The 26,525-nt window shown below is 39.9% G+C and overlaps 2 protein-coding genes and 2 non-coding genes across 6 annotated transcripts; 3 read left to right on the forward strand and 1 right to left on the reverse strand.

The window, feature by feature from the left end:
• The first annotated feature begins 2,313 nt into the window (after positions 1–2,313).
• On the forward strand, positions 2,314–13,532 carry ncl (nucleolin). Of its 2 annotated transcripts, XM_068319401.1 has the most exons (16): positions 2,314–2,470; positions 3,524–3,622; positions 3,726–3,846; positions 5,717–5,836; positions 6,671–6,913; positions 7,138–7,281; positions 8,778–8,855; positions 9,039–9,162; positions 9,298–9,434; positions 9,894–10,020; positions 10,259–10,395; positions 10,840–10,969; positions 11,219–11,361; positions 11,566–11,692; positions 12,407–12,705; positions 12,829–13,532. In XM_068319401.1, exons 1-16 carry the CDS (start codon positions 2,453–2,455, stop codon positions 12,891–12,893), a joined length of 2,112 nt encoding a protein of 703 aa, XP_068175502.1. In that variant the 5' UTR covers positions 2,314–2,452; the 3' UTR covers positions 12,894–13,532. The 2 variants fall into 2 exon arrangements, with proteins under 2 accessions (XP_068175502.1, XP_068175504.1); XM_068319403.1 differs by lacking the exon at positions 6,671–6,913.
• LOC137599536 (small nucleolar RNA SNORD82) lies at positions 8,894–8,961 on the forward strand. The gene has a single exon (XR_011036832.1). It is a non-coding gene; the product is annotated as a small nucleolar RNA SNORD82 (small nucleolar RNA).
• LOC137599537 (small nucleolar RNA SNORA57) lies at positions 9,583–9,723 on the forward strand. Its single transcript, XR_011036833.1, has one exon. It is a non-coding gene; the product is annotated as a small nucleolar RNA SNORA57 (small nucleolar RNA).
• Positions 13,533–19,418: 5,886 nt separating the features above from the next.
• On the reverse strand, positions 19,419–22,339 carry b3gnt7 (UDP-GlcNAc:betaGal beta-1,3-N-acetylglucosaminyltransferase 7). Of its 2 annotated transcripts, XM_068319835.1 has the most exons (3): positions 22,131–22,339; positions 19,863–20,916; positions 19,419–19,764 (listed from the first exon to the last, which is right to left on the reverse strand). In XM_068319835.1, coding segments are annotated over exons 1-3 (1,125 nt in total). In that variant the 5' UTR covers positions 22,133–22,339; the 3' UTR covers positions 19,419–19,695. The 2 variants fall into 2 exon arrangements, with proteins under 2 accessions (XP_068175936.1, XP_068175935.1); XM_068319834.1 differs by having other exon boundaries at positions 19,419–20,916.
• Positions 22,340–26,525: the final 4,186 nt, after the last annotated feature.

Below are 26,525 nucleotides of genomic sequence, written 5' to 3' on the forward strand. Positions count from 1 at the left end.
TGCCCATGGGGCCCGGCTTGGCTCAGCCCAAAAGGACAATGTGGGCCCAACCTCCAGTGGACTTACCACCTGCTGGGGAAAGCGGTGCATCACAAAATGGATAGATGAAAATGGATAAATGGATGATTTTTATATCTCAAGCTCATATTCACTCACACAGACACATTTCATATAGTCTCATGGTCACATTTCACCCATATTCTATGTCCTGTTTGACTGTGGGAAGACATTCAAATTCCATTTTTAATGTTGAAAATCTGGAACTTTCCTTTTCTGTGAGGTCACAGTTCTGACCACTGTATTGTCTTCAGTCCTTTCACCAGAGAAGAAGGACAACTGGCTGCATGCATCTCATTTTACCTTTATAATAATTTAATGTATGGATCTGCTATGGCATCTTAATTTCCATTCAAGCATTAGTAAAGTATCTATGTATCTATCTATCTATCTGTCTGTCTGTCTGTCTGTCTGTCTGTCTGTCTGTCTGTCTGTCTGTCTGTCTGTCTGTCTGTCTGTCTGTCTGTCTGTCTGTCTGTCTGTCTGTCTGTCTGTCTTTCCGTCCATCCATCTATCCATCCATCCATCCATCCATCCATCTAACCCTGTATTTCTATTTGAGAAGTGAGCGTTGGCGGGGTAATAAATTGGCAGGATAAACAACATGCATTACCTTCGTAGATGCAACATTAATGTCACTGTGTTACTGACACTACAGTAGTAAGAAGGTGGATAAGATGAACGGTATGAATGAAACAAAGTCCACAAAACATAGTCTGTATAAAAACACAACGTGTTTAATCCCAGCCAAATTCTGAAATATAATCAGGGAGAACATTTACAAATTTAAAATAAACACTCTCACCATTTAAAAATAAATAAATTATATATATATATATATATATATATATATATATATATATATATATATATATATATATATATATATATATACTGTATATATACTGGTCTGATCCCTAAAGGGAAATTAAGAGCACACTCTAGTTAGTAATAGTTCAAATGCATGCATACTGTACATGTTAGTTTGTACAGGCCTCTGTAGCAAGCTCTCTCACACACAAGGGGGCCTGTAGGCATGCAGGGGGAGGTTGAGTGTCTGACAGCCCCTTTGAGGAGCGCCCCAAATGAGCAACTTGTAAAGGGGGACAATGCCTTGCTCAAGGGAGCCTCAGCAGTGCTTCAGAGGTGAGCTGACACCTCCCACTGTCAGCTCACACTCTGGGTGTTTTTTTTGGGCGGGAGGGGGAATCGAACCACCGATCTTAGGAACATTGAATGACCCACTCTACCACCCTCTCTACCACTGAGCCACCGCTGCCCAATAATAAAATAGTGGGTAACACAAATTGTTTGCTTAACTCTGTTGATGAAAGACAAGGTGCTGGGGTTGGACTGGCATCCTTTTTTTTTCTCTGTGTGAAACGAGTAAAGCATATAAGAAGCAATGCTGCCTCTATGTGGTGTTGAGGGTTAATTGCTGAAATGGGTTGTTCCCGTGGGAACAACAAAGAATTGACTATAATACTGTTCTGCAGTACCAGACATATATTTCACACATTCTTATTGCTTTTGAAGAGTGATATGATAAATAAAATATAAAATATTAAAAATAACATCATAACATATAATTTTATTTTTGTGTTTATTATTGTGTCGTCTTGTGTTTTGGACAACAAACAGCAGCAAAGTATATAGATCATATTTCATGAAATCTTCAAAGGGGAACTTTATGGTACATAAATTATGATTTCCTTTTAATTAAAGATTCGATTAACGGGACTCCATGGGAAAATTTAAGTAATGAACTGGAGTAGTATTTCAGATTTCACACTGAATAAACTTCTCTGTATGCTACTATGGAGTCTGCCTACAGATAGAAGTGTCCCCTGGCTCATACCACGTGCTTCAACAACAGCTGCATGAGAGCCGTAGACGCGTTGTGCTGAGTGGTCATATCCATATTTAAGCCCACTAGCATCTCATATTTACCTAAACATTCAAGTTACTTAAGGGCTATCTCTTGATAAATTCAACATATCACATCCGACGTCTGTCTTGGCACTAAATATTTTTCACAGAATTATTTTCCCCTCAATTTATGTACTTAAATTAACATTACAGGGCATTTATTATGACATTTCCAGAGAATATAATTCATTTTATCGTCTGTCTTCGAGGCAGTGCCCTGAGTTCTCGAGGCGCGGGCACGGGCAAAAATCAAACCTCGTGATTGGTGGAAAAAGTCATGTGGGTGGGTCAACGTGAGCGCGCGAAGCAGGAGAGTAAGCACGCAGTCTTCAACCAAACTGTCTTTCCTTTCCCCATGTTCCACTGAGCGGTGTAGGCTGGGCCACGTGTGTGTATTAGCAGTTTATTCACTTGTCTCCAAACGTCCAATTTTTTGTGTTTCCTTGAAACACACAACAACTGCACAATGGTGAAGCTAGCAAAGGTAAGACCAAATGATCCGTAATGCCGTTTTATTCAATGCTTTTGTGATACAAAGCTGTATTTACGGCTGAGGCCTTTTGCTCAGAAGTTGCTACGTTAGAGAGGAAACGAAGTGTCTGTGTTTAATTCAAGTCATTGCTTCAGTTTGTTGATTTTGTAAATTGTGTTAGTGTCTAGCCAATCGACTAAGTAATGTGGCGCAGCACTGAATTCAAAGACTTCCTTCTCCGTTGTTCGGCCATGTTCGTAGCTTGCTGTGTTTCTGGCCTGCTAGCGATAATCAAGATGGCATCATGGCGCCCATGCGCGGTCTCGATGCAGGCATAGAGTTCAGAGGTTCCTAGAAGTAGATGTGGAGTAAATGGCACGTCGCAGAAGCTGGACATCTAATAAGTAGTCGTTATTTTATTGATCAGTTTAAATAAATGTTGTAACGGTATCGCGCATTGGTTTTCGTGTGCATCGGTCCTAATTAACTAGCAACATGCAGAGCTTAAGCTATCTGAGTTACTCGCGTGTGTGTGTGTGTGTGTGTGTGTGTATAGTTCATCGTTTTAACGTGACAAAATATTTTTGGTAATTACAATATATTGTATGCTTCACAAAGCGAGCTACCTGGCTAGATTTTCGGTCTGTATTTAAACAAATGGATAACTGAACCGCCATGCTTCCAACCCGACCCCTCTGGCTCCACGTGGGTTGTGCGCCTGCTCTGAGTGACACACGAGGTGAAGACGACGCAAAGCTGTTTAAATCAATCCACCCACCACACTACCTCATGGAGAAAATCTTTGAAAAGGGCTCCTGTTTTGCCTAACCGATTGAGACAATACTTTATAATAAGTTAACAATTAAACTTTTTTTTCATGTGATTCATAAGAGTAGGATGTCGGATAGGGCTTTAAAAATTATTAATGGCTCCATTATTTAAGTCTTGCCCCTACCATGCTGAATCAGGCTGTGAAAGGGTATCTGCTATAGTTGTATTTGCTTTGACTAATAAAACTCAACAAAATTTTTTTTTTAAATTTCTACTTTGTTCCTCTTCTTACAGGCAGCAGGCAAGCAAGCTACTCTGAAGAAGAAAGCTCCACCACCCCCTAAAGAAGTGGAGGAATCCAGCGAAGAGGAAAGCAGTGATGAGGAAGAGGAGGTATGTTGTACTACTTAGTCGCCGCTGAAGTATTGGTTGATTTGTGAACCAGTAAGGTAATCCAAAAGGTAGGTCTGCAGTGAGTTTGTGGTTTGTATTCCAGACTCCTCCACCTAAAGTGGTGAAGAAAGCCACACCCGTTAAACCTACGCCAGTTAAAAATGGTGCTGCGGCCAAAAAAGCAGAGAGTGAGGAAGAAGATGATGATGAAGATGATGATTCTGGTAAGTGATTTACTTCATTGGAAACAAATCAGTCAGGGACATTATAGTGTGAGAAAACATGTGCATCTTTGTTTAATGCAGTGATGTTCATAACATTACCCACAATTCCCATTATCAACAAATAAATACATCGAGATGTAATTTTAACCTTCGAGAAAGCAAGTGTAAGAGATTCAGAAATTTGTGGTATTTCATGAAAAAGCCTTTGCTGTGCAACCTGACTTGCAGCTCTGCAGCTTCCCATGTGCACTTTACTTTGTCATTAATTTCCAAGGTAAGGACACTCCTTTTGACATTTAACAGCAGTTAATTGTTCACGATGTTAACCCTTAAAGCCCGATGATCACGCCGGCTTGATCAGAGCGCATTATGTATTTAAACCATTCTTAACAAATAAAGTCTCGTGTGGCTTTCTGTGCTCATGTTTACGTGACAGTATAGATGTGAAACTGTCTTTTGGTTTTTATTTGGAGCCGATTGACCCTGGAAAACCGGAGATATTCACATATTCATATATTCATATTCACATGATGTATACATGTTTCGCGATTCATACATGCTTGTCAAGTGATTATAACACGTACCGTGATTGGTGCATCTTGTCATGTGACGCAAACGTCTACATGATGCAAACGACTATATGCAGGATTCACGCATTTTTATGCGTGAATCGTGCGCATAGTCTTCTTTTGAAAAACTCCTTTGAAGAGTGGCACAAGTGACACAAACTGCATATAGTTATATGAGAAGCCTATGGCAACCTTTTTTAGCCAAAAATTAAATTCAATTAGCTTTTTTTGGGTTTTTATGTACAATAAAATACAATTTGTTCCATTTTCGAATTTAACTCTATTTTGGCCCAACAAACTCCTTTGAAGAGTAGCACAAATGACACAAACTGTATATAATTATATGAGTTCAAAATGAATTGGATCAGCATGTTTGTGGATTTTATGTGCAGTAACATAAAATTCTTCCATTTCCGAATGTCTATTTTGCCCCAATATGTCAATAGAGTAAGTTATAGGGAAGTTATCTCTTCATATAGCTGAAGTTGTGCTGAAGATAACCATACCAAGCATGGGTACTTTAAGTCCTTTTTAATGTGGTAATAGAGACAAATATCAAAAGTACCAAAAACCGGTCAAAATAGCTCAGGGTTTTAAGGGTTAAGTTAGCATAATTCGGACTACACCGGTCCTTGCTGATGGTTGCGTCTATCCAGGAGTGGCCTTCATTTGCAATGAGTGTTCTTGTTTAAAAACCAATAAGCAGAACGGAAACTGCACCCTAGCCCTCATTGCCCCACCAACCCGAAACACAGTAAACACTGATCAAATTTTTGTATGTTGTATTTTTTTTCTTGGAGAACAGAGTACCTCTTAATGCACCACATTTAACCCCCTGGAGTAGGTTTTACGACTTCTCATCGCAGATTTTTGGTAGGAAGTCACATGATACCATACGTGCATTCTATTGGCTGACGGCATCCGGAAGTGCGCTGGGTTTCGTGAGTCTCAGACATTGGTGAGACACAAAAATGCTTTAAACAGCCGATAAGAGTGTGGGAAAACGTAATACAGATAGAACGTGGTTGAATATTAGTATGGTGAGGATTATAAACGTTTAAATTACCATAAATAATAAGGTAAATAGTCCATTGCTCTATCGCAGAATTACGTTGGGTTCCTGGAACGCATTAAACGCAAAGAATGAGGGTACACTGTATTACTACCTTATCACACCTATTCACCACACTGGTGCACTGTACTGTAAATTCCCATATCTTTGTTGTTGCTCCCCTCGCAGTTTTCATGATCTTAAAAATTTACATTCTCTGATCAAGTCTTTTGTTCTTAACAACTTGCAGATGAGTCTGAAGAAGCGCCTCCACCAAAAAAAACCCCTGTGAAAGCAACACCAGCCAAACCCAAGGCAGTCCCGACAAAAGCTGAGGAGTCTGATGACGAAGAAGAGGAGGATGATGATGGTAGGAAGTTTAACTTTGTGTTTCTGCCAAAAAGTGACTTTGGGTGGGCTGGTGGGGGCACCAGTAAGGGGAATGCCAACAGACAATTTATTTTTTGCTTAGAATTTTGATATTGGATCTCTGGCAACCCATTTTAAATTTGAAAAAGAGAAATGGAACATTCAGTAGTCCATCTGTGTGGCACGATCATTGTGTTCTCCTAAGGACATGTTGCATATGGTCATATTATTCAAACCGTGCTTGCAACTTTGTTTTTGGCTTACTTGCTATTGTGGTGCTGTTTGAAAGGCTATACTTCCTGTGCTTTTGACCTCACTGAATTACATGATGTAATGCCACATTATCATGGTTTGAGGCAGAAATCGATGTCAGAGCTGCCTTCAGGAGTGTTTGGGTTCTCTCGAAGAAAGTAGTATCATTTTGTGATATAACTCATTCAGTTAAATGTGAAGAATCACCATTGTTTAGAAATGAGCTTACAAGCAGGAGAAACGAGTAACAGTGCAGCAGAATCAATCCTCTGTTAGAATCAATTACTTTAAAGTTATCAGCTATTGGATTAATGAAAAGGTCAGAGTAGCAGATAATGGAAAAGGGTCTTTCCAATTTATACAAAATATCTTGAATGGCTTTCTTGTAAAATTGACATTTGTGCTGTGACTTGTCCATTACTCATAGAATTAAATGAAATGGTTCTGACTTTTTTTATTTTTTTATTGCAATACTGTTGCAACACATTTCCAACTTCTAAAGAAGTTTCTCCTCTGCTCATATTTTCGAAGTGAATTGCGGTGTTTTTTTAAAAATTGAAAATGATATGATTCGAATCTTCAGATGAGTCTGAAGAAGAAGCCCCGCCACCCAAGAAGGCAGCGAAACCTGCAGCTAAGCCTGCTGCTAAACCAGCGGCCAAATCTGCAGCAAAAGCTCAGCCTGCAAAAGAACCTTCTGATGATGATGATGACGATGATGAAGAGGAAGATTCAGAAGAAGAGGCCCCTCCTCCAAAGAAGACACCTCCAGCTAAAAAAGTTGCAAAGGCCAAGGCTGCCAAAGAACAGTCAGACGATGAAGATGGTTAGCTTTCGATCACTTTTCTCTTTTGTATCACTGATAATGCGTTGCTAATTGATGACCCATCTGCTGCGGTCACAACAGAATGTATGATGATCAACAAGGGACTTAATACTGATTCTGTATGATGTCACTTTGATATGGATCTGATAAGTACTCACATTGGCTGGTGCTTTCAATATGATAACTGAATTTTTGTTGAAATACCTCAATGTTTGCATCTTCAGACTCTGAAGAGGAGATGGACACCACACCTGCTCCAGCAGCCACTAAAGCAAAGAAAGCAGGCATGGTGAAGGCCAAGGAAGAGTCATCAGAGGAGGAGGACGATGACGAAGAGGAGGATGACGAGGAGGAGGAGGATGACGAAGGTGAGTTTTGATGGGGGAAAATTAATTTGTTCATCTTCTTCCACTGTATTCGGTGCAGTGGGTCACGGGGAGCTGGAGGCTTTCCCAGTTGGCACGGGGTGTGAGGCGGGGGGGAACGCCAAATCCTGTAATCAGTTTAGTCACAATTCACAGATAACCACACTTTGGCATCTCAGAGTAAATCTTCTGTTGAATGTCCTAAAACTTAACTATTTTAAAATTAAAAGTTTATTGTAACTGTAGCAAACAGGTACATCTAAAAAAAAAATTCTAAAGAATGATGAAACAAATGAATTTTCTGTGGGCTGGACTTAATGATTTCTAAATTGATACCAACTGTTCTGAGTGGACAGAGCAGCCTGCAATAAGAATTGCTTGGCGAGGAAGAGGTGACTATTGGGAAGGTGCGACGTAATTGAAAATTGTACTTGCGCCATGTCATAGTTGGGTGAGTGGAGTCTGTTCACATTCAGATAAAATGGACTATCCACTATCTCAGAATTGAGAAAGTGGATAGTCCACTATCCACAGACGTTAGAAATATTTCTCGCATACATTGTCTAAAGGTGTAAATGCTCATGTTAATTTATAAATGTTCATTTTTAGGCCTGGTTGCTTGTAGATGGTTGTCATTTGTTACATCCCGCTTCAAAGCGGTGCTATATTGTATTTGTCTGTTTGTCCGTTCGTCCATTAGTATGTCCACCAAATATCTTCGCAACCGTTGCAGATAGAAAAATGAAACAAAAAGCGCATTTCTTGGGCGGCAAAGGTGATGAAAATGAGATGATGACCTTCAGAAAACTAGGTCAAGGTCAAATATCAACTTTTGTAAACTCATGATCCGGATAACATATAAAGACAAAGGAGAAGGATAGTGTAAGGCCATAGATCAAAGTTAGTGCTTTGATCTTTGACCTACGCAAGTAGGTCAGGGTAAAATTTTGAATTCAGGGGTGTCACGGGATGTTGCAGGTTGCGACTGCCTTGGTTCTAGTTTGCCTTTTGACTTCTGGTAGCAGTGCCAACTGCCTATGGGCCTAATTTACCTTGGGTTTTTGTTTGTTTTGCCCCCCACTACGCATTTGATATACATAAAGTATACTGTACATATGACTGTTGGGCGGCAGTAGTTCAGTCCACTAGGCCAGGGATCAGAGGGCAGCCGATTCAAGACCAAATGTTTGGAGTGGACTGGTGGGCGGACAGATGCCAGTTCACCTGCTCAGCACTCCGGAGGTTCCCCTTAAGCAAGGCATTGTCCTCCAACAAGGCGCAACACGACTGTCCACAGCTCTACCATCATTTCCTTATTTGTATGCCTATAGGCTCCCCTTTGCATGTGTGCAGGGGCATGTATATGTGTGAAAATAGATTTGAGTGGAAAAAATAATTTCCCAACAGCGATAAAGTATGCTGCTTCTTGATCCATTCTGCCTTTGTCAGTGTCGGCCAAATCATATATGAATGACATGATTGATTTCTCTTTTTCACAGAAGCCCCAGGTCCTGCAAAGAGGAAGGCAGAGGGTAAGAAGGAAGCCCCTCCTGCCAAGAAGGCCAAGTCTGAAGAAGGTAGGAGTAAATGCACCAATACATCTGTCGATTTCAGCAAAAATTGTGATGATCAACAAGGGACTTAATACTGATATGTGATGTCACTTTTTGTATTCTGAACTTTCCTGGTCTAATTAAGACTGTTGATATCTTCGAGAAAATACAAACTCAAAAGTCTAAATGTTCTCTTCTGTACATCAGGGTTCAGCCTGTTTGTTGGAAACTTGAATGCCAACAAAGACTTCGATGAAATCAAAGCATCTTTAAGGAAATTCTTCTCAAAGAACAATATTGAGGTGGCAGATGTCCGGCTAGGTGGATCCAAGTGAGCAGTAAATCTGAAGAAATTGCATGAATAAGTGAAAATGCCTTGTCCCTTTTATTTCCATGGCTGATGTACAGGCTATGGCTGTTTTTTAAGCAAGAATGTCTCATAGTTCTTTTTGACTTGTCTTAACAGGCGATTTGGCTATGTGGAATTTTCATCTGAGGAAGATATGCAGAAAGCACTGGAGCTGAATGGCAAGAAAGTACTGGGTCAGGAGCTGAAGTTGGACATGCCCAGAACCAAAGATGGCTCACAGGAGGGCAAGAAAGGTAAGTGATGTCAATTGAAATGACTGCAAAAAAATATTCACAATAACTATGCAAGTAATCACTTACACACTCATCTACACTACTACTACAATCATCCTACAATCCTGCATCACGGTTGCTGCACCCTAGTGGAAAAAGTACCACAACCCCTCCTTTTCTTGGCATACATGTGGTCATTCCATACTCATGTGTGTAATGTTTGGAGGAAAAGAAAAAAACAGTGCTATGTCTTCGGTACCGGTGTGTATTTTGCTGTCTGCCGGTTCTATCCTCAATCACTGGTACAGTCTTAAATGGATTTTTGCTCGAGTCTGAAATGGGGTGGCTTTTACGGGTTTTGTTTCAGAAAAGTTCAGAAAAAGGAAATGTCACTCCAAGCAGTAAACTGGAGTTCACAAGTTTTTGAATATTGAAATGAAGTCCCCTTACCCTTTTTGACAATTTTGTTTGTTAATGCAGAGAGGGATGCACGAACACTGTTTGTCAAAAACCTTCCTTTCTCTGCAACGGCTGAGGATCTGAAGGAAGTCTTTGAAGATGCGGTTGACATCAGGGTACCTCCAGGCCAGAACGGTTCAAACAGAGGGTAAGAACAAACGAGCTATCTTTATGTACACTAGGAGCATTAGAAAGTTCCCTGCTAGTCTTACCAACTTGAGATGATTTCCAGACCATAGGGAACAAACATACCCATAGGCCTAAGGCGATGGAAATAAATTGTCCAGATTTCATTGTGAATCTACCTTTTCCAAATTGTTGAACAGCATTTTCCAATGACAACAAATTAGTCTTGTTTCTGACACAAAATTGTTTTTCTGTCACAGCATTGCCTACGTGGAGTTCAAAACTGAAGGTGAAGCCGAGAAGATGCTCGAGGAGGCTCAGGGCTCTGACGTACAGGGAAGGTCTATCATGCTAGATTACGTTGGAGAAAAGAGTCAGAAAGGGGCCAGGATGTCAGGTGAGTAAATGTCTTGGATATTTTGTACATCTGTGAAAGTCGTGATCAAATTAAACTCGAAGGACAAATTGGTTGCTATTAGAAACTTCTCAACTTCCCAAGCATGAGGTTTAAATCAGCAGTTAGTAAAGGAAACTAAAAGGACACTTTGCTTCTAATAGACAAGTGTTTCTCCCAAACAAGCCTGTAGTCATGCCAGTGCACTGTTATCTGCTCACAGAAAAACCCTGTGTGGGGGCTGCTTGATTTGGTGTTAGGGCCCCAGATTAAAAAATGGAGGTGGAGAGTAACACTAACAGGAATCTGTGTCAGTTAGGATGTGACAGGTTTAACACCACTTGATGATCCCTGATCTATACTCTAAGAGTGTAATGATTTGTTGCAGAATATTAGTTTGTGTGCATTGGATCTTATCATTCCCCTTTCTTCCTTCTTTTCGTTTAGTATCAGGAGCAGCCAGTAAAACACTGGTCGTAAACAACCTAGCCTTCAGTGCCACAGAGGATGTTCTCCAGTCCACATTTGAGAAGGCTGTATCCATAAGAATCCCCCAGAGAGATGGTAGACCTAAAGGGTAAGTGGCTTGGTTAGTCTAGGAGCATAATCTGTAAACTGACTAGCCCTTCTCATGAGCTCCTTTTAATCTTACCCATGATTCTGATTGGATTCGCACGAGAAGCAGAGCCAAAGCACAGTAATATTTTTGCTCACCCTTTGACATGGGTGCTGTGCATATCTACTGTGCAACAAGCCTAGATGAAGAATATTTTTTTTTCTATGATTGAATGTTGACCTTTTCCTAATAGAATGCATATTTCCTTAGTTTCGCATTTGTAGAGTTTGAGAGCACAGATGATGCAAAAGATGCACTGGAAAACCTCAACAACACAGATATTGAAGGCCGGCCGATCAGATTGGAATACAGCCAGAACAGCGGTGGTAGAGATGGAGGCAGAGGAAATTCTGGTGAGTTGAAAGAAAACCAAATGGCTAATGAGTTGATTGTTTGATAAATATGTCAGGATCAGATGTGATGAAAACTGGATCTCCTGAAACTCTGATGATTCAAAGATAGTCAAGTCCTGATCTGTCCTGCAAAAGGTTTCAGCTTGTTGCTTCTAAGCGAACCGTAAAAGCCTCGGTTTTAATGATTACTTCTCTCCCAAACAGGTCCAACAAAGACTCTGTTTGTTAAGGGTCTTAATGAGGATACAACAGATCACACCCTTAAGGATGCTTTTGAGGGAGCTGTTGCAGCCAGGATAGTCACAGACAGAGACACTGGGTCTTCAAAAGGGTATGTTTGTGGATTTGTGAAGATTCCCTCTAGAGATACTCTTCTCATGATCACCACTCTGCCCAGCGGTGACAGTGTACAGATTTGTGTGAGAAGTAGATCAAACTCACAGTAAAACAGGTAGCTGCCTTGGTGGCATCTGCCCATGTCTGATGTGAAACAAAATCAGCAGTGAGTTTTTTGAGACTTGACGGTCACAAAAGTCATAATTACATCCCGCTTCAAAACCGCAATGCATTGTAATTGACAGTGTCTGACTGCCTTGTCTTTTTAACTCATTCTCGGTCAGCACTTTGTAGCAACTGATCCCCTTCGGCGGACTTTCTCTTAGTCTTTGGACATTTATCAGCATTTTCTTTCTGTTCTTGGTTGATCGCAAGATGCCTCACTCATGGCAACACTGTGTTCGCTCGTGGGTGCGCACTGACAAACGCAAACTTTGTCGCATCGTTAGCCTCTGATTCACCATCTTCTGTTCGTAACTGGATATGTTGTCATTTCGCTAAATTCCCTGATTAGAAGCCTGATTTTCAATGACAAACTGTCCCCCAGTGCTCCCTGTTGAAAAAACGCAATTGATGCCTATAGACGTAATGGTAAATGGTTTGTCTTGATTTCTTGCTGTTGATTATTTTTAGTAGCATTTAAATATTCTGGTGTTTGATCAATTTTGTGTTTCCACTTTAATGAATCCTTCTTTTTCTGACCCCAAAGCTTTGGATTTGTGGACTTTGATAATGAAGAGGACTGCAAGGCCGCCAAAGAGGCCATGGACGATGGTGAGATCGATGGCAGCAAGGTAACCTTGGACTATGCCAAGCCCAAGGGTGAAGGTGGCTTCCGTGGAGGCCGTGGCGGCGGCGGATTTGGCGGCGGATTTGGCGGTGGATTTGGTGGTGGTAGAGGTGGACGTGGCGGCTTTGGCGGCCGTGGTGGATTTGGAGGTCGTGGTGGCGGCAGAGGAAGAGGAGGTCCTCGCGGCGGTGGACGCGGCCGTGGTGGTGGCTTTGGAGGTAAAGGACGTGTATTTTAGTATTTTTTTCCGTATTGTTATTTATGAATGAATAGAATATGTTGGGCAAGTCAGAGAACTTGGAAATGCTCTATGGTAAATATCTGTTCTGCTCTTCTTCCAGGTGGAAGAGGAGGTGGAGGATTTGGAGCCAAACCCCAGGGGAAGAAAATTAAATTTGATGATTAATTCTGTAGTCTGTTTTACTTTTTGAATGGACTCTGGTTTCATCACTTCAGAGCTTTTGGACATTCCAGAAAGCATCATTGATATATATTTAACTGTTAACGGGCATTTTAGCCCTTTATTTAGACCCCTGAAATCCTGAACCACCCTTCTGCACCAGGCTGGTATGTTGACCTTTACAGCTCAAGTGTTCCATGTTGGTACTGAATGTTCCTGTTGCAAACCTGCACCTCTCACCCTCAGTAGCTTACCTGTGTTGAAATGGAATGGGTCTGGCAAATCAGTTTGCTGTGAAAGATATGCTCATTTTTGTCATGATACATTGTGTAAATTTAAACAGTTTGTAAGACTTAATTTTACCTTTTTGTAAAAAAGAAAAAATACACCTGTATCCATATGTTTGTTTTTATTTTGTTTAGTTTGCTTTAGGTGCCAAGTTTTACTGTAATGTGCAAAGCATATTTTGATGGATTTGACCCAGTGCTCTCGATTTTGGTGGAAAATTTGTCATGTCATTTTCTGGGGGAACAGTCGGGATGGAATAACCTGTTATGTAACAAAATGTAAGACTCATTTTTTTCCATCTTAAGATTGAAAATTTTCACCTGATTAAATAAAATCTTGTAGGTTGTGATTTTTAAACGTCTTGTCCTCATTGCAGTTTTTAGACTGATTAAAATCAGTAGGGTTTTAAAGATTTAAGATTTTCTGAATTTAATAACAGCTATTGTTCAACACAGTATGCTAGATATACTGGAATCAAATGCAATGCATGTAGTCTCTCTGTGAAGTCTACCCTTAAAATTAAATCTGTTAAAAGTCAAGTCTGGATTAAACCTTTATACAATATTTTAATCATGACCACTTTGCATATGTTGGGGTTTTGTCCACCAGGTGGCAGTGTTTATCTGCTGTATTTTGAATTGACACCACTAAGCTTTTTTGGGGTGGGGGGTATGAGTATACCGTCTTGCATGACACTTAACTAGGAAAATATTCACAAAATATATAACATCAAAATGGTGGATCATCAACCGTTAAGGAATGTAACTAATTTTAGCTAATAGAACTTGAATTTTACTTCCTTTTCGGTAAAAAAAACTACAGGAGATAATAGTTGCGATGAAGGAAAGACTTCTCTACTAAATGTATACAGCCCTTTGGAACTTTTTAAGTCTAAAAACGTTTAGTTCAAGCTAAAACAGGATAACTTTCACCTCTAAAACTGAGTGTGGTAATCGGCTGCAGTATCAGCTTTGCTGTTCAAACTTTTGGTATGCAAGGAATTAAACTGCTTTTTCCTGACATGACAATTCAAGACAGTCAAGCTGTGTTAAACCATGTAATTTAAAACTTAAAAGACCTACATAACATCAAATGATAAATATCTGGAGACATGTAAATGTAGGTTTAAATTTTGCTTATCCTGAGCTTCATAGTATAAGAGTCCCACAATCACACCACCAGGTAATGGAAGTCGGGTCCTGGTAGCTGAATGGGGCTTTCTACTCTTGTAGGTGTCTTTGGCAGGAGACAAAGGTGAGTGTACCACTGAGTATCTCTATTTTAGGATTTTTTGTGACTAATCGAGTTCAGGAGAGCTTTGTCTATACCGTGTAATGTTAGCCATGTTGACTGTCCTGTTTTTCAATCTTTGAGCTCTCACCTGATATTCACACTCGTACAATAAGGATAACATTTACTTCTGTATATAGATTCCATTTGCAAATACTAATATGAAAGCATAGTACTGCAATAAAAGTTGCAGCTTGTCTTGAACACCTTGAAGGCCACATCCAGACCATGTATCTTTTATCAGAACAGCCATTAAATTTTCTACTTAAAAGGATTGGCCAGATTGCTTTCAACTGGATGCTGAACTGTATCCCTGTTCATTGTAGACACAATATAAAATATTCTTTCAGAATGGTAAGTGAAAATATGTAATGTCTTGGTAGGTTTTATAATAGAGAAGTCTTGCTAAATTATCGTTTTTCACTTGACACTTTGACTTTTCCCTCAAATGACCCATGTATAAGAAAAAGTGAAAAATCACCATTACTCATATTTCCGTGAACACTACAAAGAATGTCTTGATGACATTTTTGACTCATCATTCAAAATCACAGCGACAGAGTTACAAAATTCCAAAACCACAAAACAGACACACACACTAGTGTCTGTCAGTAGTACTGTCTGTACTACTGACAGACAGTAAACAAAGCAAAAACTGCAGGTGCAAGTTGCGTCAGGAAGGGCATCGGACGTAATACTTTTGCCAAATCAAACATGCGAATCAGACCAATGACTTCCATACCGGATCGGTCGAGGCCCAGGTGCTGTTGACCTATAGGTTGCCGGTGGAAATCGGACTACTGTATGTCGAAGAAAGAGAGGAGGAAAGCGTATGCAGTGAAAGAGGACATGAAGGTAGTTGGTGTGAGAGAAGAGGATGCAGAAGACAGAGTTAGATGGAGGCAACTGATTCGATGTGGCGACTCCTGAAGGGAAAAGCCCAAAGGAAAAGAAGAGGCTTCACCCTTTTAAAACGACGCAATCATCTATCATTGGGTGGAGTGCCTACCTCACCTCTACAGACTTGGACAGGAAGTAACAGTGGATGAACAACTGGTTCCATTCATTAGTTGATTTATGGTCTTGCTACTTTTTTTGATTTTCAGGTATTTATGCACTTTGTGAATCCAAGCGATGGTTAAAAAATGGCAACGATTAAAAAAAACGTTTATTCATTTATTCATCGTACAGAAAAGAATAAAATTGTTCACTTACAGTTCAAAATTATCTTTTTTTTTACTGTTCAAAACCACTGTTTTGACATGTCTCCACTTTCTTAACCCTAGAACACCATCCATCCATCCATCTTGATCCACTCATCTGTAGTCGGGTCGCGGGGGCAGCAGCTTGAACAAGGAACTCAAAACTTCCCTTTCCCTGGCCACATCAGCCAGCTCTGGCTGGGGAATCCCAAGGCGTTCCAAGCCAGTGTTGAGATATAATCCCTCTACCTGGTCCTGGGTCTGCCCCCAGCTGGACGTGCCAGGAACACCTCCTTAGGGAGGCGCCCATGAAGTTTAACCCCCTCAACTGACTCCTTTCTATGCAACGTATCAGCGACTCTACTCTGTGTTTTGCGAATAGCAGTGTTTCTCACTCGGCTGCAAACCGGATCAGTGAGTGTACCAGGTAACAAGCTGATGATGAAAACAGGACCACATTATCTGCAAAAAGGAGCGATCCAATCCTCAGCCCACCAAACTGCAAACCCTCCTCACCACGACTACGCCTTGATATCCTGTCCATGAAAAACAAAATGCAGCCCTGGTGAAGACCAACACTCACTTGGAAGAAGTCCGACTCACTGCCAAGAACTCGGAATACTAGTCTCACTTTGTGTGTACAGGGATTGGATGGCCCTGAGGAGAGGCCCCCTCATCCCATACTCTGCCTGTTAAAGGGTTACATACATTTTACAAACGAGTATTAAACTTTTGAACAAAATATAAAACACTGAATTATTACTTGAATTGCAAGTAAATTGCAAAATAATGCTTAAATTGTGTCAGTGATAGTATTGTAGACTGAAGCTTTAGCCTCAACAACAGCTGAAAACAATAGTGTGTATGCCAGGGCAGTAGTTGGCATTGTACACTAATGTCAGCTCCACAGAACCGGGTGCCAGTTGTGGTGAAGCAGATTTTATGTTGAAGGAACTTAATAAAGTCAGTATGCTGTTTGTAGCCCTCATAGTTAAGTTATATGCTGAGCTAACAATGACAATCTTGAAAATCAGGAGAACAAACAAAACTACAGTTCTCTGTATGTACATATCAATCAGGAAATGTAAAGGTCACGTATGAAGAAGGACTGTGTCGTCAGCTTTGTTTAACAGTCGCATTTTGCCTGTCTCGAATGCAATGGCAATGATGGCGTTACACTCTTGAACTGTTCACAAAGGTTTGTGTTTCCAGGCCAACAAATGCTTTTGTCATGTAAACGAATAACCAAAGTGCAATACAAGTTTAGTGTTTTATGGTAGAACTATTGTCATGTAAGGAACACATTAAAGATTTTCTGATTTTTTTTTCATTGAATCCCTGGTAATAAAGTCTTCAACCATTGCAGTGATGTTGATCCAGATGCCTTTGAAAAAAATAGAGTGCTTGTGCGAAAGCATGCAGCACCCCTAGCCAGCCCCTTAACCATTCTGACATCAAAAGCATCCACCAATGAGTGCCAACACAGTTATAGCCCCTGGTCAATAGAAGGTTTGACAGACAATAGTGGCTGATAGATCAACTCTTTATCTCACAAAACCAGTGCTTTTCATTCACTTTACATTTAAATGAGGACCCAAAAACAAGTGTTAGCACTGTCTTAGTAACAGGGCATCAGGACTGTAAAACATGATTGCTCATCAAAATGTGTGTGTGCATATGTTTGTGTGTGTGTGTGTGTGTGTGTGTGTGTGTGTGTGTGTGTGTGTGTGCGTGTGTGTGTGTGTGTGTGTAGTATAAGTACACTATTTCTAAATGTTACTTAATTTCCATGTTTCATTTAAACACTGTTTTATAAATTAATTTTTACTTATTGATGTTGGACCTCATTGGAATTTTGCAATAAAATGGATCAATTTGGTGTCCACCAGCTGAACATTATGCTTATTTAAAAAGTGAATAGTAGAACAAGTTAAACCCTTTTAAGTTATGTTTTGAATTGATTACAGTAATGTCCCTGTTTTGAAACATGGACATTGATCTACTTTCTGGATACCTTTTTTTTGCTTGATTGTTTTGGTCCCTAGTGTAAAAAACAAACAAACAACTAAAACGTTTAGATAAATGCATGCATACAGGCCCCCTGTGTGTGTGTTTGTGTGTTCAGGGCCTGTACACCCTAATATACTGTTTATGCATGATTCAACTAATTAGAGTGCCACTAATTTCCTTTCGGGAATTAAATCAATATATTTATATATATAAAAAATTAGTGTCAAATGTCAATCCAAATCAGTAGGTTTATAGTTTGTGAGGATAATAACTAAACCAAATTTAGTGGGTGAAGCTTGGATGGCGTAGTGGGTAGCGCTGTTGGCTGCACAGCACAGCGGTTCCCGGTTCAAGGCCCGTTCTGTGAGTTTGCATGCTCTCCCTGTTTCTCTGGGTTCTTCCGCTTCACTGGTCACAGGGGTTGGGGTGTGAGCATGTATGCTTGTTTGTCTTTCGTGTGGCCCCACAATGAGCTTGCATCTAATCCAGGGAGTAACCCTCTCTTTGCCTGTAGTCAGCTAGGATAGGCTCTATAAGAATCATAACTTGCAAGGCAAATACAGTAAATGGTTGTAGTCTATTGCGATCGTCTCGTCTGTTTCCTCATACGACACATTTTCATCATGAAAGGCGTGGAAGTGATATCCAAATGTCAACATGCATGGTATTGTTGGGTGACCCAGTGTGATATTTTGTTGTCTAGTTGTTTGCTGTTGGTAAGGCCAAACACATAAACAATCTAAGAAAGACTAACAAATAAAGCTATTTTCAGTAAGTTTATTTATAAATGACACTCAATGTACACTTTGATTTTAATATACAGTATATTTTCATTTTGCCAATATCACCCCCCACTTGGCCCACAACATTCATATCTTAATTATGGAACAATCTGTTAATATCCAATCATGCTTAAAAATAAGAAAAAGAAACCCTTTAGTTTGGAGACAAATCAATTTGTCAGCGACCAATACCAGCAACACTTTAACTTCACAGTGTCATTGTAAACCCTCTACCAAATTCATGTCAAGTATATCAGCACATTAAAATCCACAGGCAGCACACAAGACACCAAGATCAAGTCAGTCACATTCCAAGAAAATAAGTGCAAGGACCACCGTGTCAAACAAAAAGTGATTAAAATATTTGGTACATGCACTGCATATGAAGACTATGGTAACACTCATAGACAAAAAGTGACGAATGATTGAACTGTTTGACCAAATCACTGAGGTAAGGTGAGCTGTTTTCTTCTGCTTTAGACTAAGCCACTGCAGAATGCAACATTACTGGTCAGAACGAAGACAATGTGGGACATGTTGTACAAAACCCTAATGCTAACAGATTATACAGCATGTGCAGTGGCTTTCAAATCAAATGTATTATTTCTCTCTCTGACCAATGCCGCCATTTGCCATAGGAATAAAGTCTTCCATTTATGATTTTTATTCATATTAGCAGGGTTTTAATGATTAGTAGTTTTGTGCCAGCTGTTCCCTTGTTCCCAGCCAATTAAATACTTCACACAGCAGGAAAGACAAGTACAGGTGTTGACGACAATGCGTACACACTCTCTCTCTCTCTCTCTCTCTCTCTCTCTCTCGCTGTCTCTCTCTCTCTCTCTCTCTCTCTCTCTCTCTCTCTATATATATATATATATATATATATATATATATATATATATATATATATATATATATATATATACTGTATACACACATACATATAAAAAATCCTTCATGTTAGAAAATCCTTCGAACAATCCTTCAGAGTAGCATTAAAAATACAAATGTCTACATAAACCTTCAAAAACGCTACTTAAATTACTTGACTTTTGAGGAAACTCAAAAATTGCATTGCTGAGAATGATGTCCATGTCCTTCTCCACATAAAGGAGACTGTAGTGAGATACTCAAGTCTCATATAAGTACCTTCCAAAGTGAATCTCAGCTTTTTTGGTGCTTACCTAGTTTTATCCATCAAGCTATAGGATCTCCACTTTCTGTGAGCAGATAAGGTCAGATTTGACCAGGTTCCACATGTGTAGGAGGTCTGGTGGGAGCAGCTTGTGTACCACCATCATGCTCCTAAAAAAACATGGTTCTTTGTTCAGTGAACTGGTTTTCTGTTTCACTAAGCCAAATGTCTTAAAGGCATCATGTTTTACAGGAATAACGTCCAGCACCTCCAGACACATGCCCAAGAACACATCATCTATGGGGTACAGTTCCAGAGTGTCAGCCACCCAGTGCAGCTTCCTCACCAGAGGCCCATCCATCAGAAAACCCCCTCCACCTGCATATGGAGGGTAGAATGTTTTATTATACATTGCCTCAGGGATGAAGTATTTGTTTTCTGGTTTTCGAATCGGCTTAGCCTTGAAAATCACATCTCCCACAAACAGGTCCTTCTCATCCTTGCTAATTTCTAGGTACTCAAAAATGTTGTTGATGCTGACAAAGACATCATCATCTCCCTTGAAGACATAGCGCACAGTGGGACAGTAAGTGTGGAACCACCTGAGAAAGTGAATCTCCTTAAGCGTGAGGTTGAAGAAGCTGTCTAGGAAATCCCACTGGAGGATATCACCGTAGATGCGATCCTCAAAGTCCACTAGCTTCTGATGGTTCACTCTCTCTTCCTCACTGGGAGGTTTGGCAAGAAGGAAGAGGAGCTTAATCACCTTGCCATCAATCACCTGCTCCTTGCCCCAGGTTTTCCGGATGGCTTCTCTGCGGTCATGTTGCGTGGCCAGGGACTTTATAACCATGAGCATGTATATGTCACCTGAGCATTTGTCTGGGTGGTTGATAACAATGGGAAAGTAACGGCAGTGTCGATAGAGCAAGAACTGCTGGAAACTTTCATTCAGAGTCAAATACCAGTCCTGGGTTGTGAGGTTGAGATTGGCAGAACAGTTGGTGCTGACTACATCCCAGGTTCTGGGGTTGTCCTCTTTGATTTCAGGCTCCTCTTTTGTAAACTGAGTTTTAGACACCTCTGGTTTCTTAACCTTCCAAAAGCCCTTTATCTCCTGGTATGTGTCCATCTTCATTTCCACAGCAGCTCTTGCTTGAGGCCCCACACCCTCAGAGGCATCCATGCGAGCCTGCCTTTCAAGTTCCATAGAGTGCTGAATGGTGATGCTGCCTCTCCGCACAACAGTCATTGCCAACACAGCCAGGACCAGCATGGCGCCAACTCTCTTACATATCCTCCAGCGATCTCTGTTGTTCATCCTTATGTAGGACAAAAATCACAGTTGCCAATCAGAGAAAAAGTGATATTAGCAAACTTATATAGTGCTCTAAAAATTGTTTTGTTCATAGAAATATCTTATTTCCAATTAACCTTAGATTGAACTCAGATTGGCTGAGGAGTAAAAAGTCTGCTACATTTAATGAAGAAATTTGGTACAAATGAAAAAAAAAGAAAATGTAATAGTGTAAAAACAATTAAAACAAAAAACAACAACAACAGCAATAATAATAATTATTAAATTTTATTATTATTATTATTATTATTATTATTATTATTATTATTATTATACATTACTCTTCTAAACACAGAGGTTGAACCAGCACTTGCAAGGATTCATAACAGTAACAAAAGCAACAAAACTTAAAAATTATTTCAAATGTATAAAAACAAATGCACAGAATAAGAAAAGTTTCCTAAGAGCTTGAATTACATTCTCACATGAAAATTTGTTATTCACCCTGAAGCAAATACAGCAGTGACTGTCACTATTCCAGCAAAGGCAAAGGACAAGCTGGAGGATGGTTATCAGTCATATCCACGTGATCCATTCATAGAAACATTCTAAAAACATTTGTTTAAGATTATTTTTCATTAAGACTAATTGAAATCACTTTCTCGCTTAAGCACGACGTGAAATGTACTTGGGAAGTGAAACAACCTCCGTGGACCTGTCATGCCGGAGCTCGTTACAGACTAGACCCCAGAGAGTCACTGCTACGGAGAGCGCGGACAAACCCGAGAGACGGCTGAACAAACATCGTCTCGTCTTCAGCCGCTTTTCCGAAATGTGGGTCGCGGGTGATGCTGGAGCCTATCCCAGCTGGCGAGAGGATGAGACGCAAGACCACACATTGACAAACAAATATCCACGCTCATAGTCACACCTATGGATACTTTAATGTGTCGGATTCACCTAAATCGCATGTTTTTTTTGGGGGTTTTTTTTTTAGGTGCGAAGAAGCAGGAGAGAACCCACGCAGATCAACTCCGCACAGAAACGCACCAGGGGGACCTTCTTGCTGCGAGGCAACGGCGCTAGTCACGAACGCAGTTAGTAATATAGAAACTCATCCTGTTCATTCAAAGCACAATCTAGTTGTATTTTCATGCATTTTCATTCATCTCCTTGCTTAAACGAACGCTTCTGGTAGGACAAAGTGAAGTGGTGAAATACATAATGAGAGACACTTACATTTTTCCTTAATGCTTCAGATGATCGTTGCTTGGAGACAATAAACCAATACAGATGTCGATTATGAAGCCCAGAAAACGTCTCGAGTTATTTTAGCGTCAACTTTTGGACAAACTTTTGAAGAATCATTTCCATCGATTAACTGTTTTCCTGTTGAAAGAGACGAGCGCAGAACTTTGTGAAGCTGGCGCAGATGCGCGCTAAATGAACTGCGCTGCGGACTGTGTTCGCCCCCTCCCTCAGATCCACTTTATGAGGTTTGGCTGCAGTTACGTAGACCTTTCCGGAAGAGTGACGTTTACATCAGGAGAAAATATAATGTGACGACAGAACGAGCTCCTCGCCCACACACCTAAAGAATAAAAAGAAGTCCCAATTATGGGATTAGTTTTGATTTTATTTATTAGAATATGAATTCGCCAAATTATCTAATGCTGTATCAGGAATATGCAATAGAATTAATGATAACGAAGATATTTCTAGCTCAGTGTTGAACAACCAGTTTTGTTTTGGGGTGTTTTTTTTTTTTTTTTTTTAAACAATATTTAGATCTATAATTTATTCTCAGTCCCAAACATAACTCAAGTTTTGCCCTGAAAACAAACCCATCTAAAATGTGTAAAATGTTGTTAGTTTGCATTTTTCTGTGAATGCTGACTTGAAGCTTCTCACAGACTGGGTGGAATAGTTGCTGAATATATTTTTAGTTGTCCTTTCGACCTAAAGCAAACATAACTGAAGAGTTGTAAATGAAAATAACTGTACAAGGCGTATAGACTCCTTAGAATGACATTAAATCCGTGAATTTGACAAGTTGTACCTCTTCAGTCAGCTCTGTGTAGGAGTAGGACATATTCCTACTCCTACGCGGAATAGGAACCACTCAAGCAGGACACAGCAAGTGTTCACAGACATGACATTTATTCTAAAAAAAACCCCCACAGACCCATAGATCACAATATATTAAAGGACTCACACCTCTGCTTTTGCCATGTTTTATATACTGGTGCCATTATCACAATTTCCTCCACCATTATATTTCCAATGAAAGATGCATGGATCTACGTACAACATATGGGTGTTGACTGAAGAACAATATTAGGGACAAAAACAACAGTAATCAGCTATGAAATATAACTATGACAACATTGCATTAAATACAGACATTGGTTGATCATTGGGTCTGCCTATCATTGCGAAACAGAATTCACTAAGTGTTGGATTGTTCACCCAGTAATAGTGAAAGCAAGCTGGGATTAGATCGTCATGAATCAGGTTAGTTTTACCCAACGGATGTTGTGTTGTTGCAACAGGACTCCTGTAACAACACATTGGCCATGTCTGGGATAAGTAGATGCAGAGACCAAACCAGTGCAAATAGGAGAGTGAATATTGATTGAACTTCATCATGTAGTTAGGAACATAAAACCCAAAGCTACAGTTCCACTAGAGCATTTAGAAAGTTAGTTTGAGCAAACAGAAGCCCTAAAATAATTGAATTTGGTTCATTTCTGTAAATGTATGTGAAGTTTATGTAAAAAATGAATGTTTTTTAAAATATGTCTTGATTCCTGGAGCAGCCTGAATAACTAATACATAAAAAAATATCTGATGGAATACTGAGTCTGTCTATTCTACTTTCTTCTGTAATGTGACACCAGTTACAGGCCCTACAAGAGACCAGCCATATAGCAAATATTATCATGTTATTATCATTTGATAAGAAAAGATCATATGTGACAGCCGCACAATTGGTATGTCACTTGTCTGGATTAACAAGAGTGTTAACAGGGTACAAAGGCTGGTGAATGCAATCCTGCAACATGAGTCACAAACACAGTTAAGGAAATATGAAGATTCTTTTGTGATGTGATTTCAAGCAAAACAAAATACACTGTGTCTGATCCAATATTGACGGTAAAGACATTTTCCTTCTGAAGGTCTCGCAGGCTGGAAATTGATTTGAAATGTTGTGGGTGAAATGCTGATTTCGCAGCTATCATCACCATGAGCCTTGATGGGGTAAACTGCTCTGCTGCCTCACTGGCTAAGGAAGGAAACAACAAAATGTCTTTCTGTGCTTCAAAATGGGATTTTTTCACTCCTTACACAGCTGTGATCGAAAATCTCTCCTTCCTCTACATTTCCTGGATCCAGCCAGCCATCCTTCTCAGGCCCATGTGCATCCTGTTACTTGGCACAATGTTTTTTCCCGTTTTAATTTTTTCCTCTGTCCATGGATTCCAGCTCAGCGATTGCTATAGAGGATAGAGGAGATGATGGACGCCACAGTCCCTAGTCTTTCCATTGGCATTTATCACTCATGTTAAAAAGAGGCCCAGCATAATAGGGAAAAATTAAGCCAATAAGCACACTGACTCATTTTACCATGATTTGTGTCAGGATATAACCGCACAACTACAATTTGGATTTTCATATGCAATTAAATATAAAAAGTATCATTTTTCTATTATAATCTATGCATCTAAAGCTATAGGTTAGTAATGAACAATATTTTCTCACATTGCTGTCAGAAATATGAGTGCAATTAGCAATTAATCAGGAAAATGTAATCAAGTTCACCAAATTTGACCCTCAATTCCTTTCTACTTCCCCTTCATGTTCATATTTACTTGATGTTAACAATACATGCAGTATTTTTAATGTCTTCTAAAAAAAAAAAAAAATTCACAAATATGATTAATCTTGATGACAACCCCCCCCCAAAAAACAAACAAACAAACAAACAAACAAACAAACAAAAAAACACAAAACATTGCACTCAAAAGAAAGATTAAAGGGCAAAACTAAGACTTCTCTGAAGTTACACAACTCTACAGGAGTGCATTCATTTATCCTGAAACCACTTTGATAAATGAGAACCCGTTTGCAGGGATAATCCACTGGCATTTTATTCAAGTTTATGTAGGCATGACGACGTTGAGTGAGCTGGAGGAGGTTATTAATAATAATTAGACAAGCTCCCAAGCTTATGCAAATCCTTCTTCCAACTCCTTGGTTTTAACACTCCTGAGGACCATAAGGGAGGGTTATCTTTGTTCTGTCCCACTTTTGTCAAATGTGTCACAGGGGTGATATTTCAGGTATCCATCTGACTGCAGGCGTGGCGCCCTGGCAGTCACTGAAAAAGAATTGAGGAATTATTGGCTTGAAGGGAGTTTCTTTCTCTGTAATCTCCTTCACACTCAGATTTCAAGACATTGCTCTCTGGAAGAGAGGGTAGTCCTGTAGGTAAACATCTGTCCCTACACTAACTACACAGGGGCCCCTATGGCATAGCTTTACTCCCTGAAAAGTTAACCCACACTCAGCTACATAAGCAAATGTGAAATTGTCTTTAATGTCAAGAATTGTTACTTAATGTTTTATTAATTTTGCCAACTACTGTTTTGTTAAGTCTTAGGCAGTGCAGACATACCTTCCTGTTGAGTTTAAAATGAGTATCTAAGGTTTTTAGACAGTCACTGTGGCATTGACATTCTTTTTCAGGCAACCAGTTTTTAAGTTTTCTCTAACCATTGTCCGAAAAACCCACCTCTGAGAACAGACCATTTTAATACTGAATGTTGGAGGGATATGAGCTGTAAATAAGTGGAATCAAGTTAGCTACCTAACTATTGTAGTGGGGTTTTTTGTCTGTCATCTCACTATTGCTTCATCCCAGTGTTCCCAGTGACCCTCAATGGTTAACGGCATTACCCTGTAGATGGAGGTGTCTTTCTTTTCTCAAAATGGTAACAAGAGGCAATAGAGAGCCCATTCCATAGTCAGGACCTGTTTTTACTCCATACTTCGGTCCTCTGTTCATGTTGAACCAGCCACCCTTAGGTTCCCAAGCCAAGTCTTTGTGGACTGAGCTGCCGCTGCACCAGAACTAGTATGTTCTCTACGTGTCTGCATGAGTTCTTGCCTGATTCTCCGACTTCCACCCAACTCCAAAAACATGCAGCTTAGGCGAATGTCCATAAGTGGGAGGGTGTGCATCAATGTTTGTCTCTCATGTGGCCCCATGATGAGATGGCATCTTATCCAGGGTGTACCCCATCTCTCGCCCAATACCAGCTGAGATAAAGTCCAGCTGAACTGTGATCCACAAGGCAGATAAACGACTGTAGACGGGAAGATTAAGGTCGTGTTGTCTACAAGGAAATGGATGGATGGACGGATAGATGGAAAGATATATAAATTTCCATTAGTTTCATGATGATATAATGATATAATATAGTGTATGATTAAATAAAAAAAAGTGTGTTATGCAAGTATTTAAATGTGCAGCTGAAATGATGAGTATAGTGGTTGTGCAGATTTACATACTGTATCATAGGACAGTGGATTATAGAAGACTGGCTGTTTTGTGTAATATATGTCTAGTTA

The sequence above is a fragment of the Antennarius striatus genome, chromosome 7, assembly GCF_040054535.1.
Source record: "Antennarius striatus isolate MH-2024 chromosome 7, ASM4005453v1, whole genome shotgun sequence".
In the NCBI taxonomy this organism is placed as follows: domain Eukaryota; kingdom Metazoa; phylum Chordata; class Actinopteri; order Lophiiformes; family Antennariidae; genus Antennarius; species Antennarius striatus.

What these genes read in the sequence shown, in the direction of transcription:
- ncl (XM_068319401.1), top strand. An exon ending in GCAGTGATGAGGAAGAGGAG is followed by an intron (nt 3,623 to 3,725) that starts GTATGTTGTACT and finishes TTTGTATTCCAG; the next exon opens with ACTCCTCCACCTAAAGTGGT. An exon ending in GTCCGGCTAGGTGGATCCAA is followed by an intron (nt 9,163 to 9,297) that starts GTGAGCAGTAAA and finishes TTGTCTTAACAG; the next exon opens with GCGATTTGGCTATGTGGAAT.